This window comes from Haliotis rufescens, unplaced genomic scaffold (assembly GCF_023055435.1).
Source record: "Haliotis rufescens isolate VD_foot unplaced genomic scaffold, xgHalRufe1.0.p SCAF_15, whole genome shotgun sequence".
NCBI lineage: Eukaryota > Metazoa > Mollusca > Gastropoda > Lepetellida > Haliotidae > Haliotis > Haliotis rufescens.
Genome location: NW_025963835.1, coordinates 18015443 through 18029540, shown reverse-complemented (window position 1 = coordinate 18029540; position 14098 = coordinate 18015443). Strand labels below are relative to the sequence as shown.

At 41.8% G+C, this 14098-nt stretch overlaps 1 protein-coding gene across 10 annotated transcripts in view; it reads right to left on the bottom strand.

Annotated features, from left to right (window-relative positions):
* Positions 1–8122: 8122 nt before the first annotated feature.
* The window catches only part of LOC124138662 (septin-2-like), a 145929-nt gene continuing 139953 nt past the window's right edge, over positions 8123–14098 (bottom strand). For 9 of the 10 annotated variants that reach the window (XM_046505418.2, XM_048396242.1, XM_046505415.2 and 6 more), the window contains 3 exons: positions 13657–13732; positions 13111–13229; positions 8123–12258 (listed from right to left, as the gene is read on the bottom strand). In XM_046505418.2, the coding sequence (XP_046361374.1) occupies positions 13128–13229; positions 13657–13732 (178 nt within the window). In that variant the 3' untranslated portion in view covers positions 8123–12258; positions 13111–13127. The remainder of the gene's footprint in view (positions 12259–13110; positions 13230–13656; positions 13733–14098) is intronic. The other variant, XM_046505416.2, reaches the window with a different exon arrangement.

The following is a 14098-nucleotide window of genomic DNA, read 5'->3' as shown; positions in this document are numbered from 1 at the left end:
CAGGCACTTAGAAAGATTGTTTTCATTTGTAGCGTTTCATTTGCAGGTATTGCCTTTTTATACAAATAGTTCACAACATTCTGGCATGAAGTGATGGAGCTAAATTTCTTTTCAGGATCATTGTTTTTGATGATTCAAATCCCAATCCCTGACACCCTGAACTCTTACCCACTGTGTGTAACCTTGTTTCAATGCGTAAATGGATCTGGAATTCTTTCTCGTATTTTTGGACAATATGCATGTTTTCCAGAGCCGAATGTATTATTTACAATAGCCCATACTTAGTCACGCTGCAAATAATTTAGGTGCAATACAAAACAATGTTTCATGTGCTACTAAAAGCATTGACACAGAAAATAGCATGCCATGCTACATGCAGACGCAAACAATCGTGTGTTTGACCGAAGTGCCAAAGTAAAAGCCATGGCGGTTTAAATACTGTGGAAATGAACCAGTAAATGTGTTGTGTTTGGTCAAGTGTTTTGAAGGGTTGGGAACAGCTGGTTAAACATCTTACCCGGACACATAAACATTTTTTTGATCTGGTAAGTGATGGCCGCGCTTGACATGTGCTTCTCGTGCAGATCTTGAGACTGAACACAATATATACTGGCAGGTGCTCCGATAAATTCCCCGATGTTAAGAATCATTCACCGCATCTACTCTATGTATACCCATTATGATAGCAAAGTCTGCACCTTGAGAATACACTGTCGGGCAAACGATAGTATACACTTGCACTTGAAAACTGAATTTGACCAAAATATTACAAACCTTACCAAAACGTTACAGTCGCAGCAGCGCTGCAAACTTACGGTCCTTAACAGACCTATGATACATTACCATTGAATAACCATTTCTTGTTTGTTTCATTTTTAGACACCATAGACCATGATACATTACCATTGAATAACCATTTCTTGTTTGTTTCATTTTTAGACACCATAGACCATGGGTGATAACTTTCTTTTGTCCGGCAGTTTACTTAACTGGATTGATTAAATCACGTGGCGGAATCACTGTTAAATGTAATTGCAGGGCTTTGTGTGAGTGATTAACAGTATTTGGAAAAACTCCAAGATGATGCAGGCCTCAGACGTTTGCCACTTTGGTTGGTTGGTTTGTTGTTTAACCCCGCACTCAGCAATATGCCAGCTATATGACGGCGGTCTGTAAATAATCGGGTCTGGACCAGACAATCCAGTGATTGATATCATGAACATCGATCCAAGCAATTGGGATCGATCACATGACATCGATGACACTTTGGTGGAACCGAGAAGCACAAGTATGGTGCTGACCTAGAAACTATAAACCTGGAATCAGGTCGAACCGGATTCGAGCCCAGGATCATAGGTTTCTGTCACGTCTGAGGGACGTAACTCTGTCTTCCAAATTGCGGCACTTCAGACGAGTGCGCCACCCTGCCGCCAAATGTTAACTGCATGGATACGGAACATCAGATGAAGGAATCACCGTCAAATGTAATTACAGGGCTAATACCCGACCACGATAACCAGAGAGGTGTTATCAAACTGTTTAGTTTGCCACGGCTAAATATTAATTTCCTTTGAAAAGCTTTGGAAGAAGTTTCCTTAATTACTGCATTGCCCACAACTTAACGATTATGTCTGACACAGACGAGTGGGGTAGGGGAAGCCATACTGGGTAAAGACGTACATACATCTGTTTGTTTGTTCCTTTATTGTTTAACGCCGCAGTCAGCAATATTCCAGCTATATGAGGGGGCACGGGTGGCCCAGTCGTCTAAGGCGCCGCATTTCGCTGTGCAGAGTTGCGTCCCTTGGGCATGCCAGAAACCTATGATTGTGGGTTCGAATCCCGGTTCGCCCCGATTATGTTTCTAGGTTTGTCAGCACCATACCCGTGCTCGTGGGTTTTACCGAAGCGGTAAACGTCTTAGACCTGCATCACTTCGAGCTTTCCTCCCACATTAAGCTGACACGCCGTGATATAACTGGAATACAGTTAAAAGCAGCGTTAAACCCAACTCACTCACTAACTCGCTCCAGATATATGACCGTATGTCATGTAAATAATCGACTCTGGACCAGACTAGGTCTTCAACAACCCATGCTTGCCGTAAAAGGCGACTATGCTTGTCGTAAGAGATGACTGAGGGGATCGGGTGGTCAGACTCGTGGTTGATGATGCATGTAATCGTATCCCAATTGCGTGGATCGATGCTCATGATGTCAATCACTTGATCGTCTGGTCCAGACTCGATTATTAACAGGCCGCCGTCATATAGCTTAAATATTGTTGAGTGCAGCCTTAAACAACAAACAATAGTAACCAGCATAAAATGTTGCCGCATCATTCTTATAGATGCTGTCTGTTATTAACCCCTTATTATCTACTCTGTCAAATTATGCAAGTCCTACTGTGTCGAATTATGTACTATTCATGCTATTTTGGTAGTATAGATTGTGTACTCTGTCCCTTGACGGTGTTTTGGACAGTAAAATATCTTGAATCTTATTGTATAGTACTGGACGCGTTCTCTTCCAGAATCTTACACGAAGGGGGCGTTATTGTGTTAGTCTGGGAACTTCGGCACGATACTAATGTATATTAGCCTTACGTTATTTCTGGGACGTCCTTTTAATCGCTCTATCGTTCTCTGAACTTTACCAATATATCAGCGAAGTGACTGACCTTAACGCTTTTTTATTCAACATAACAGCAATACTTCCGCCATCTTGATTAGGTTAGATGAGTCCGTCGGTCCCAGATGACTGATATGTTGAAAGTTCAATGAGCTGGTCTAGGGAGCAGTCTGTGTGTTCTTCGGGAACTACACAAACAACACGCACATGGTGTACTGACAGATTTAATTACACGATGCTCCCGAAGGCGTGACCTCTAACTGTGAAATACGTTGAGGATTACTTTGATGCGAAGGAAATGGCTTCTCAGAACAAAATATTTCTTTAGGTGAACATGAGTAATTGTTCGACGTTCGGTGTTTGTACATGTAAACACGGAAGACTAGAAGCAGGATAATAATAATAATAATAACAACAACAACAACAACAATGGAGTTTCGAGTTGAACGCTCGCAATAAAGTCAAAGCCACAAATACTTCTGCTGTACCCGTCATTTCGTATTCTTTTGGTGTTGTTGATTGGACAAAACAGAAAATTTCAGGGTATTGACACCCTTTCACAAAGAATCATGTCAGACAATAGATCCCACCACCCTCGCTCTTCCCTCAATCGCTTATATTTACCAATCATAATGGGAGGACGTGGTTTGATTAACGTGGAGGCTCTTCATGATAGAATTGAATTGTGCACTTTTGCATACATTTATTTGTCTGATGGTCCTCTTGTGACCACTGCATCGGTTTATGTGCAGTGTTTTGAGAAGATCAGCAACCCTGCAGAGTCCTTCGCTTGGATGAAGTCGGCTGGCCTGAAAAGTGAAACAGAAGGCTTTCTTTTTGCTGCTAAAGGCCAGTCACTTCCCACTCGAAACCGTCAATGTGTGATTTTGCATCAAAATGTAAATAAGAAATGTAGATTATGCAATGAATTTAATGAGATTGTCCAACACATTGTCGGTGGATGCCCAGTTTTGGCACATACACAGTATCTTAAGCCTTCGTCGTATTTGTGGTTTTGACACAGAGGTCCATCCATGGCACGACCCGGAATATGTAGAGGGCGTTATGGAAAATGAAAAATACAAAATTGTTTGGAATAGGCCCGTTTACAACCTCAGACGTATTCAGGCCAACAAACCTGATCTTGTCTTTTTTGATAAATCCAATGAAATCATTTACATTATTAAAATTTTCTGTCCCTTTTGACACACATGTGATTGACATGCTTTCGAAATGTTACAATTGCATCCCAAGTACCAAGTTGTCCCCATTGTTCTCGGTGCCTTAGGTTTGGTACCTCCAAATCTGTGGACTGACATTGGGAGAGTACCCGGGTTTGGTACCAGGAATACAGCCCTTCTGACAATCTGGGTAATGGAGAAGCCTGCAGTGTTGGGGAGTCTTCACATTCTCCGAAAAGTTCTGGGTGGGTTCGACTAGGGAGGGCATCCTGGGAGAAGTCCCTTTCGCTGTCTGGGCTGCATGAGATACCATGTTGCAGTTTTAACCCACTCAGTCAGAGCTCGAGTCTGCGAGCCGACCAGTCCTTGTTTTATCCACTCTGTACCGAGAGTCAGGCTGGGAAACAAGTATACCGTCTTTTGGTATATAACCCGGCCGAGGATCGAACCACCCTCTGCTCCCTGGGCAGACAATTTACCATCCAGACAACTTATAGGTTACACTGGTTCTACACCAGGAATAAGTATAAAATATGGTTTGGAACGTGTTCACTTGTATAATGCGTATGTACGCTTCTTTATGCAGTGGTTCATTCACATAACAGCGATGGGCAAGGAGGAATTCACGTGGTTCACACGTGTCGAATCAAACGAGAGTGTTCAGGTTTTACTGCTCGAAAACTGAAGCAACATTCTTACGACACATGGCGGTTTCTATGTTTGTTGTTTAACATCTTATTACTCAAAGTCCTGTTTTTTTTACGGAGGCTTTGCTGAATGAATCACTTCACACATACCGTTCACAGAATTCATGTCAACGTTTCGGCAGCGACCGGGACCTACACGTGTTGTCAAGATATATAATTTCAACTCATTCCATCGTATTAAGACTTTTCATCTCACACCGCATTTGTGGTCTAGTCGATAGAGCGTCAGCCCAGAGAGCTTTGGTTCGATCCCCGGCTGTGTTATACGAAAAGGTTTCAAAAGAAGGCGCTTGGCACGAAGTGAATAAAACAAGGACTGGTCGGTATCCATGTTAAACTGTGGCATGGTATCTCAGTGGGCCGTGAAGATCCGGAATATAATAGGTCTTCAGCAGGCAACTAACGGGATCGGGTGTTCAGGCTCGTCGACTTGGTGGATGTATGTCATCGTAGCTCAATTGCGTAGATCAATGCTCATGGTGTCAATCACTGGATTGTTTGGTCCAGGCTCGATTGTTTACATGTAGCTGGAATATTGCTGAGTGCCGCATTAAACAAAAAAAACAAAAAACAAACAGTGGGCCACTATAAAACAGCCGTAAGTCTGGACTAGTGCAAGCACACAAGCGCGTCGCCATAAAGTGCAATTATCTTGAACACGACGTTAACCCCCATTTCACCCCATCTTTTCATCCCCCTTCACCTGTGCAGCTGTAGACAATATCGTACAGGCAGGTCCAGCCTTTGGTGTTTACATTTCACATTTTATTAGGTACAATCGAGCATGATCTTTCTATCAAGATTTCAAAGAGCGTTATACGAATCTTGCTCAGAAGTTGTTTGATCAAGGTCACAGCATTCAAAGCCCAAGTGAAGCTTTCAAAAAGTTTTATGGTAGACATGTGGAGGACATTTCCAAATTTGACGCATCAGTGACAAGAAAGATGTCAGATACAATTCCCTTTTTTGATTTGTACCACATGTTCCCGAGGTTTTATCAGGTGAACAATTGACTTGCCTTTGCATGTGTTTGTGACGTGTGCCACTGGTTGGGAAGGATACGCTGACCTTTTCGCTAACACCTGGTGTCATCACTATTTAGTGAACACATGCTCATGATATAGTCGGAATTGTACAATCGACTCTGGCAGAAATTTCTTTTGACTATAGAAAGGGTTTTGTCGCTTTTATTTAACATGGTCGCTTAGTTTGATTTTATGAGTGTTTCCGTCACTTTATAGGTATCCCAAAAAGGGAAGTTATTTTACGAGGGATTCTTGAACTAGCGAAACAGATGAAGCGCTAGTAAATTTAGATTAGTGAGGAGCCCTTAAGACATTGTGCCTTTTGTATTTTGAATACCAACATCTAGGACGTAAGGTTGGTGATGGTGTGTTTTCAGTTGAGCAGTGAACTGGAGGCTGCAGTGGGACCCTGTTATTCAAGTCCCAGACTTCCAGATGAGAACGGGCATGAAGAGAAACTTCAGTAAAAAGGATTACTCATTACACTCATTGATATTTAATTTCTGAAATAACATCACACCTTATCTTGACTGTCACTCATTGTTTGGGCTTCAGCCTGATGTCTTGATCTCCAGTGTCAGCTTTGCATTGAGAGATCCTTCCCACCCTGTCGATCTCCAGTGTCAGCTTTGCATTGAGAGATCCTTCCCACCCTGTCGATCTCCAGTGTCAGCTTTGCATTGAGAGATCCTTCCCCCCCTGTTGATCTCTGGTGTCAGCTTTGCATTGAGAGATCCTTCCCACCCTGTCGATCTCCGGTGTCAGCTGTGCATTGAGAGATCCTTCCCACCCTGTCGATCTCCAGTGTCAGCTTTGCATTGAGGGATCCTTCCCACCCTGTCGATCTCCAGTGTCAGCTTTGCATTGAGAGATCCTTCCCACCCTGTTGGTCTCCAGTGTCAGCTTTGCATTGAGAGATCCTTCCCACCCTGTCGATCTCCGGTGTCAGCTGTGCATTGAGAGATCCTTCCCACCCTGTCGATCTCTGGTGTCAGCTTTGCATTGAGAGATCCTTCCCACCCTGTTGATCTCCAGTGTCAGCTTTGCATTGAGAGATCCTTCCCACCCTGTCGACCGCTGGTGTCAGCTTTGCATTGAGAGATCCTTCCCACCCTGTCGATCTCCAGTGTCAGCTTTGCATTGAGAGATCCTTCCCACCCTGTCGATCTCCGGTGTCAGCTTTGCATTGAGAGATCCTTCCCACCCTGTCGATCTCCAGTGTCAGCTTTGCATTGAGAGATCCTTCCCACCCTGTCGATCTCCAGTGTCAGCTTTGCATTGAGAGATCCTTCCCACCCTGTTGGTCTCCAGTGTCAGCTTTGCATTGAGAGATCCTTCCCACCCTGTCGATCTCCGGTGTCAGCTTTGCATTGAGAGATCCTTCCCACCCTGTCGATCTCTGGTGTCAGCTTTGCATTGAGAGATCCTTCCCACCCTGTTGATCTCCAGTGTCAGCTTTGCATTGAGAGATCCTTCCCATCCTATCGATCTCTGGTGTCAGCTGTGCATTGAGGGATCCTTCCCACCCTGTCGATCTCTGGTGTCAGCTTTGCATTGAGAGATCCTTCCCACCCTGTCGATTTCCGGTGCATTAAGAGATCCTTTTCAATCTGTTGATCTCTGGTGGCAGCTAAGCAGTGCTTGATTGGTCAGTTGCATTATGCCAGTCAGCAATAGTCTAGCAATATCAGCAACCTACAAACAAGAAAGTCAGGCAGGCAAGTGGTTGACTTAAACAATGTCCCAGGCCATCTGGGAACGATGACACCAAGCACCCAAGACACAGTCTGACAACGTGATCTTATGACAAGCTGGGGACCTAATCTTTCCCCAGTTCCTACTACAGGGTGAGTGCTTGAGAAAGTGAATGGTGACCAGTAGCCTTCCATCCTCCGTGGTCTAGTGGTAGAGCGTCCACCTGAAGAGCAGGTCTGGGGTTCAATCCCCGGCCGCGTCATACCAAAAGACGTTAAAAGATGGTACTTGTTGTTACCCTGTCTGGCGTTTGGCATTAAGGGTCTAAAACAAGGACTGGCCAGCTCAGAGTCAGTATACTGTTAAACTGCGGCATGGTATCTCAGTGGGCTAGCACTTTAAATCAGCATCAGTCCGGACTAGTATAAGCAGCCACACACACACACAAGTGCAATAATATTGGAGGCGACCTTAAACCCCATATCTTTATGCTAAGTTGTAAACAATACCAGAAGACCTGAGGTACATACTGTTTTCAAGTAAGTAATTTGAGGTAAGGTGAAATGGAGATATGCTTTAATATGGTGATGTGCATGCTCACTTGTACAAGTCCTAGTCTGGACTCATACCGGTTTTATAGTGCTAGCCCGTGGAGTTTAACATGAACATCCAACTCTGAACCGACCAGTCCTTGTTTTATCCCCTTAATGCGAGTGCCAGGCAGGGTAACAACAAGTACCATTTTTGGGTATGATGCGGTTGGGGGTCGAAACCCTGACTGACCTCTACCCGGGCTGACACTATCCACTAGACCACTGAGGCAGAAAAGTAATTTGAAGTACACAATGACACTTGAACATGAAAAGAAGACACAAAAAAGGTTGTATGAAAAAAGAGTCATTTTAATTCACAATGTATAGATGCATACAAAATGTTCAAAATGCATTACAAAGTTCTGAACAAAACCTAATTGAGGAAAATAGTGAAAACAAGCACAGATATAGTTGTGAACAGGTACAATATATCCACGTAGGCTGCAGAGGGAACACTAGCACATATACATAACATCCACGCCAGACGAGACGGAACTCCTGGCAAGATATCGTCACAAACACCGGCTCCTTCCTGGACCCTTCACAATCATACAAACACCATTGTGTATTCCATGGTCCTGTGTGTAACAATGTCATACACTGTGTACCCTGATCCAGCACAGAAGCTAGTGAGCCATTATGAGAGATTTGATTAATGTGTTTAGTTTGTTTTCATACTATTACAATACAATTGTGAACTATGTCACTCTGTAGGGGTAAACCTATTACCAGAACTCATGCAGATTTGGTAACCCTTCAACTTGGTCATTATAGCGGTCCACCACTTCATGTAATTGGCACAAGGTCAACATACAGATTGTTTTAGGCCATCCTACATTATTCAGCCACATTATGATGAAACATCCACAGCATCTCCAGACAGTCACTGGAACCTTACACTTCAAAGGGACTAGGTATGCTCTGGACAGTCTGATACAAGACATTCAAGATGTCACCATGTCTGAGTGAGTGAGTGAGTATGGTTTTCACGCTTTTAGCAATATTCCAGCAATGTCACGGCGGGGGACACCAGAAATTGGCTTCACACATTGTACCCATGTCGGGAATCGAACGTGACGAGCGAACGCTTTAACCACTAGGCTACCCGACCGCCCCTCACCATGTCTCTGAAAGCTCAAATAAACGCAGACATCAAGTAGTGATTACATTAGATTGACAGATCTAGCTTGTGGAGCATAGTCCCTCTTGATTTTTTTCAGTTTGTCTTCCACCTTCCATGAAACAAGACACAATGTCCGGAATGAGTGGAACTCACTTCTCAACTGTCATCATGCTGCCCCCCATGGACCGTCACGACTCAAGAGCAGTGGCATGTGTCTACGTTACGTATATGAGAAATACTCTTGTTTTGGGGCCTCACACTTCTCTCCAAAAGCACCAATTTGATTGACTATCTGTGATGAGTTTGTGTCCAGATGCGTCTGTACAGCCGTCACACAAAGCCCCTAGCTGGAGGTAACAGTGTGATGATCTACAATACATAAGTCTACATCCACTGTAGGTTGTGATACATGGTGACTATATATGAGGATAAATAGCAAGCCATGGTAATCAGGGTGATCACATAGCTTGTTAGCACAGCACTTTCACTTACATGTTAATGAGAAAATAATGCAACATTTTAGACCACGGCAGAACTCGATTATCCACATATATCTTCATTCTATTATGATAAATATCCTGGATCTATTTGCCAATACAGCTCCGTTTTGAGTGACAATGTTATAAATAGCCATCCTATCAAAGCGCTAACATTACTACCCTGGTCAATGGATCAGTAAGCACTGGATTTTCATTCTCAGAGACCCAACCCAAGAGAAATGGAGACGGCAACATCACTTCCAATACAAAGAGGTCAAGGATACATATCAGGGTTAGAAATTAACACTAGCCTGCTAGCCCGGGGCTAGTACAAATGCCTGTGGGCTAGTACAAAATTTCCAATTTTCCCATTGTTTTAATATTACAAGGGCATTTTATCCTTACCTGGCCTAGTAAAGCTTTTCAGTTAGTTCTAAGCCTGCATATCAAACTAGAATGGAGTCACGACATTTGATAATCATGGCTGATGATAGTCATAATGAGCAAACATTCACAACAGGTAAAATGGCTTAAAGAGAAAAAAACTGGTGTACTGCACTTTGGTCAAATACTGTGAAAGAAAATAATGCCACAAAAAGCACCTCTCCATTGACAGCACTAGACTTGATGTCATGAAAATATCAAACGATGACCATAGCACATGAAAACACTTCAGGCGGCGATCAAAAAAGCTAAAATGTTCAAACATTTGGAATGTACCTATTTTGGCACTTTAAATATTTCGTTGGGTCCACAAAATCATGAATGTTTTTGAAAGATGTTCCGCTTCCGTGATGGAACTGATTATTCACATTTAACAGTGTAAGAACAATGACAGTTTGACCACAGGGTCAGTTTCACAAGAGGACTGTGTGTCAGCTTACATAAGCATAAAAAGAAAATAATTGAAATTTGCAGAAAACATTAATATATACACAAGGATACACAATTTTCTGAAATATTCAAATTAATAATTACAGTTATCACAAACTGTAGCAAGAACAAATTAACAGCATGTGTCTACACTTAAAACATTTAGGGAATTTGGAAACCTAAGTAAAACGTAGAAAACAAATTAATCAATGAAAACAATTAATATTCTACAGTTGTTCAGATTATTTGATTGAGAATACATGCATATACTTGTGAACGTAGTTATTGAAATCAATTTTGATACACAGATTAAACATTCTGGTATGAAGTCTTGCACACAAGATAATTTAGCTTTTGAAATTCATATCCCAGAATTATGAATTAAAGCCATCAAAGCCAGGAAGACTGTTGGATGTGCATGCGGTTACAATCTCATTAAAATCATATCTAAGTTCTCGCTACCGCTAAACAAAGATCTGAGGACATCCCATTACGGGTCACATCAGAACGACCTTTCATGAACTTTGACCGACAACTGAAACGACTATCAAGAAGTTGACATCAGCCAATTAAAAAGCAGCTTTCACGACCTTACGGCGCTCGTTTCAACCTGGCAATTTCCATTTCAGACTACACTTGAAAAATATGTTGACACAGTTCTTGATTAATTTTTGGTAAAACTGAATAAACGAACATTCCGGAATGTCTAATATGTAGTTGAGATTGTATGGCAGTGCTTTCCACGTACTGTGCAACGCCTCCTCCATTCAAGTGTCTATCCCACGGAAGCGAGAGATAGACGATAATTTTGACGGAATCAGTCGTACTGTCGTTCGGATTACCCCGGGTTGCATGATTAGAAAACGCATTCTGACTCTCACTTTCATGACCTGGTAAGCGACGCTTTGATTGGTCGGATGAAAGGTCGTTCTGACGTGACCCTTAATGGGATGTCCACTTTTAATGAGATTGATGCGGTTATTACCCAGTCCAGACTGACAGGCTATTCAGTCATGAGCAATACAATATGGGGTGTGCACCACGCCTGATGCTTGTCATCATGAATACCATTCACATCTCTCCATCCTTTTGGCATATACTATCAGTGGTTGAAAAGGAACAAATTTTGATCCATTACATTTGAAAAAGTAACAATGATATAACTCCCATTTCTAGACCAACTCTTGTGTGTAAACATATGGTAGGTATTCAATATATATAATATATAATTCAATGTCATGATGGCCACGATCCTGAACAATTATTTAAATGCTGTTTTGATGAATTTAATATCTTGTGTCAGGACAAACATGAAAACAGTTTGTGATATATTTTATTCCCAAATGGGTTTTTAGACGCGTCAGTTATAAAAAAAATAATTGCTAGGTCCCTTTTTAGTATTATAGGATTTGTTGATAATTACATAGTAATGGATCCAAGTTTGTGCATTGATTTACTTGCTAGTCATGTTTCCCTGACAAGTCGATATGTACATTCAGGTTTTAAATAGTTCACTATTCGTGATTCAGTAACGGAAATTCAAACTAGTATTTCAGTTTGGATTTCTATTTTTGTTGTTGGAAGATATGTAAATAAGCACAAGCTCATCAGCCGTCAACACATGGATATTATTCAGCACATTGTTCACATGCCGACATACATGCAAATATGAACATGTTTGTGACGACGCTGCGTATGTTCGTACGGCATTAGAATGACATACAGTTTGTTAATAATTGCACTTAACAACACTCATGGAATTCTACAAAAGAAAATACTGAAAGTTGGTTCAGATAGAGAAACATGTAGAATGTGTGTTGAAATGTAACACTTGAGACTTGACTAGCCAACTGGTTGATGAGAGAGTTTGATTGGTCAGTGATGAGGATGACGGCATGATCTGACCAATCACAGGTCTTCGTATTACTGTTCATGTAAGATAAAAGCTGGCCCTGAAAGTGATAAGAGAAAGGCTAAAACATAGGGGCTAAGACTTATCTCCCAAATATTATTTGAGTAGCACCAAAAGTTAAGCCATGTTGATGCTTTACAATACATTCCCTTAGTATTTGTCAATATTGCCAAATTTACTGTAAACAATATAAAAACAACAAATGTTATTTAGCAACGTTAATGATTTTATTTGTTTTGTTTGTTGTTTATCCCTGCACTCAGCAATATTCAAGCTACATGACAGTGGTCTGTAAATAATTGAGTCTGGACGAGACAATCCAGTGACTGACATGAGCATCGATCCACGCAATTGGGATATGATGACATGCATCAACAAAGTCAGCGAGCCTGACCACCTAGTCGCCTCTTTTGGCAAGCATTGGTTGCTGAAGACCTATTCAACCCTGGATATTCACGGTTCCAATGTTAAAGAGGTAACGTCAGTATTTGAAATTGGAAAACAAGGAATTTGCAAAAAAAGTGCTTTTGAATAAAAAAAAAAATTCACGATAATGCAGTCATCAGGAAGATCATGGTCTAACATCTGAATATTTGTATATTGTTTAACGCTGCACTCAGATATATCCCATCTATATGATAGCGGTCTGTAAATAATTGAGCCTGGACCAGCAATGGTTGCTGTAGTCCAATTCAAACACGGATCATCACATGGTTCATTTTCTGGTGCTGTTTGGAGTTGGGAGTGAGTAGTGTTTAATTTCTATTTAAAAAATAATTTTAGTCATATTATCTCGTGTCAGCTCAAAATGGGTCAAAAGAGGCACAAGTCAGAAATGGTCTTGACAAGACAAGACAAGACCCCGGATGATATGCTAGTCCTCTGTACATACCTGAGAACCAGCGTCAGTTACACGTCGTGGGACTTGACGTCGCCATTCTGCTGCGGCGCCCCCTTCTGCGACTCCATTTCCTTCTGCATCTTCTGGATCATCTCCTGCATGCGACGGATCTGAAGACACAGCACAGGTGAGGTGAGGACACAGGACAGGTGAGGTGAGGACACAGGACAGGTGAGGACACAGGACAGGTGAGGTGAGGACACAGGACAGGTGAGGTTTGTTGATTGTTTCAAGTCACCCCTCAACATATTGATTGTTCCAAGTCACCCCTCAGAACTCCACAATGTATTGATTGTTTCAAGTCACCCCTCAGATCTACACAATGTATTGATTGTTTCAAGTCACCCCTCAGATCTACACAACTTATTGATTGTTTCAAGTCACCCCTCAGATCTACACAACTTATTGATTGTTTCAAGTCACCCCTCAGATCTACACAACTTATTGATTGTTTCAAGTCACTCCTCAACATATTGATTGTTTCAAGTCACCCCTCAGAACTACACAATGTACTGATTGAGTCAAGATGAAACTTACCTCCGCCTCCTTCTCAGACAACTGCTTCTCTCGGTCAGAAAAGTCTTTCTCTTGGCTTTCAGGTCTGCGTGATTTGCTGAAATAATACAACACTATAAAACAGACATGCTCATTTTGACATGACCCTTTGGTGTTATCTCCCGAGCAGCTTATGAAAGCAAGTGTATCATGCATAGGTGATATTACTAGCCATGCCAATCTATTTCTCAAACTAGAAATAATCACAAAACCAAAAATTCAGTTAATATGCTGAACAAGCTCTAATTCCAATAAATTAATTCATTTAAATAAAAACGTAACTTAAAATATATATTGATACTGGTATTGGAGATATTTATTTGGGTAAGAGTAAGTGAGTAGGGTTTAAAGTCGCTTTGAACTGTATTCCAGTTATGTCACGGCGTGTATGAGGAAAACTCAAAGTGATGCAGGTCTCAGACGT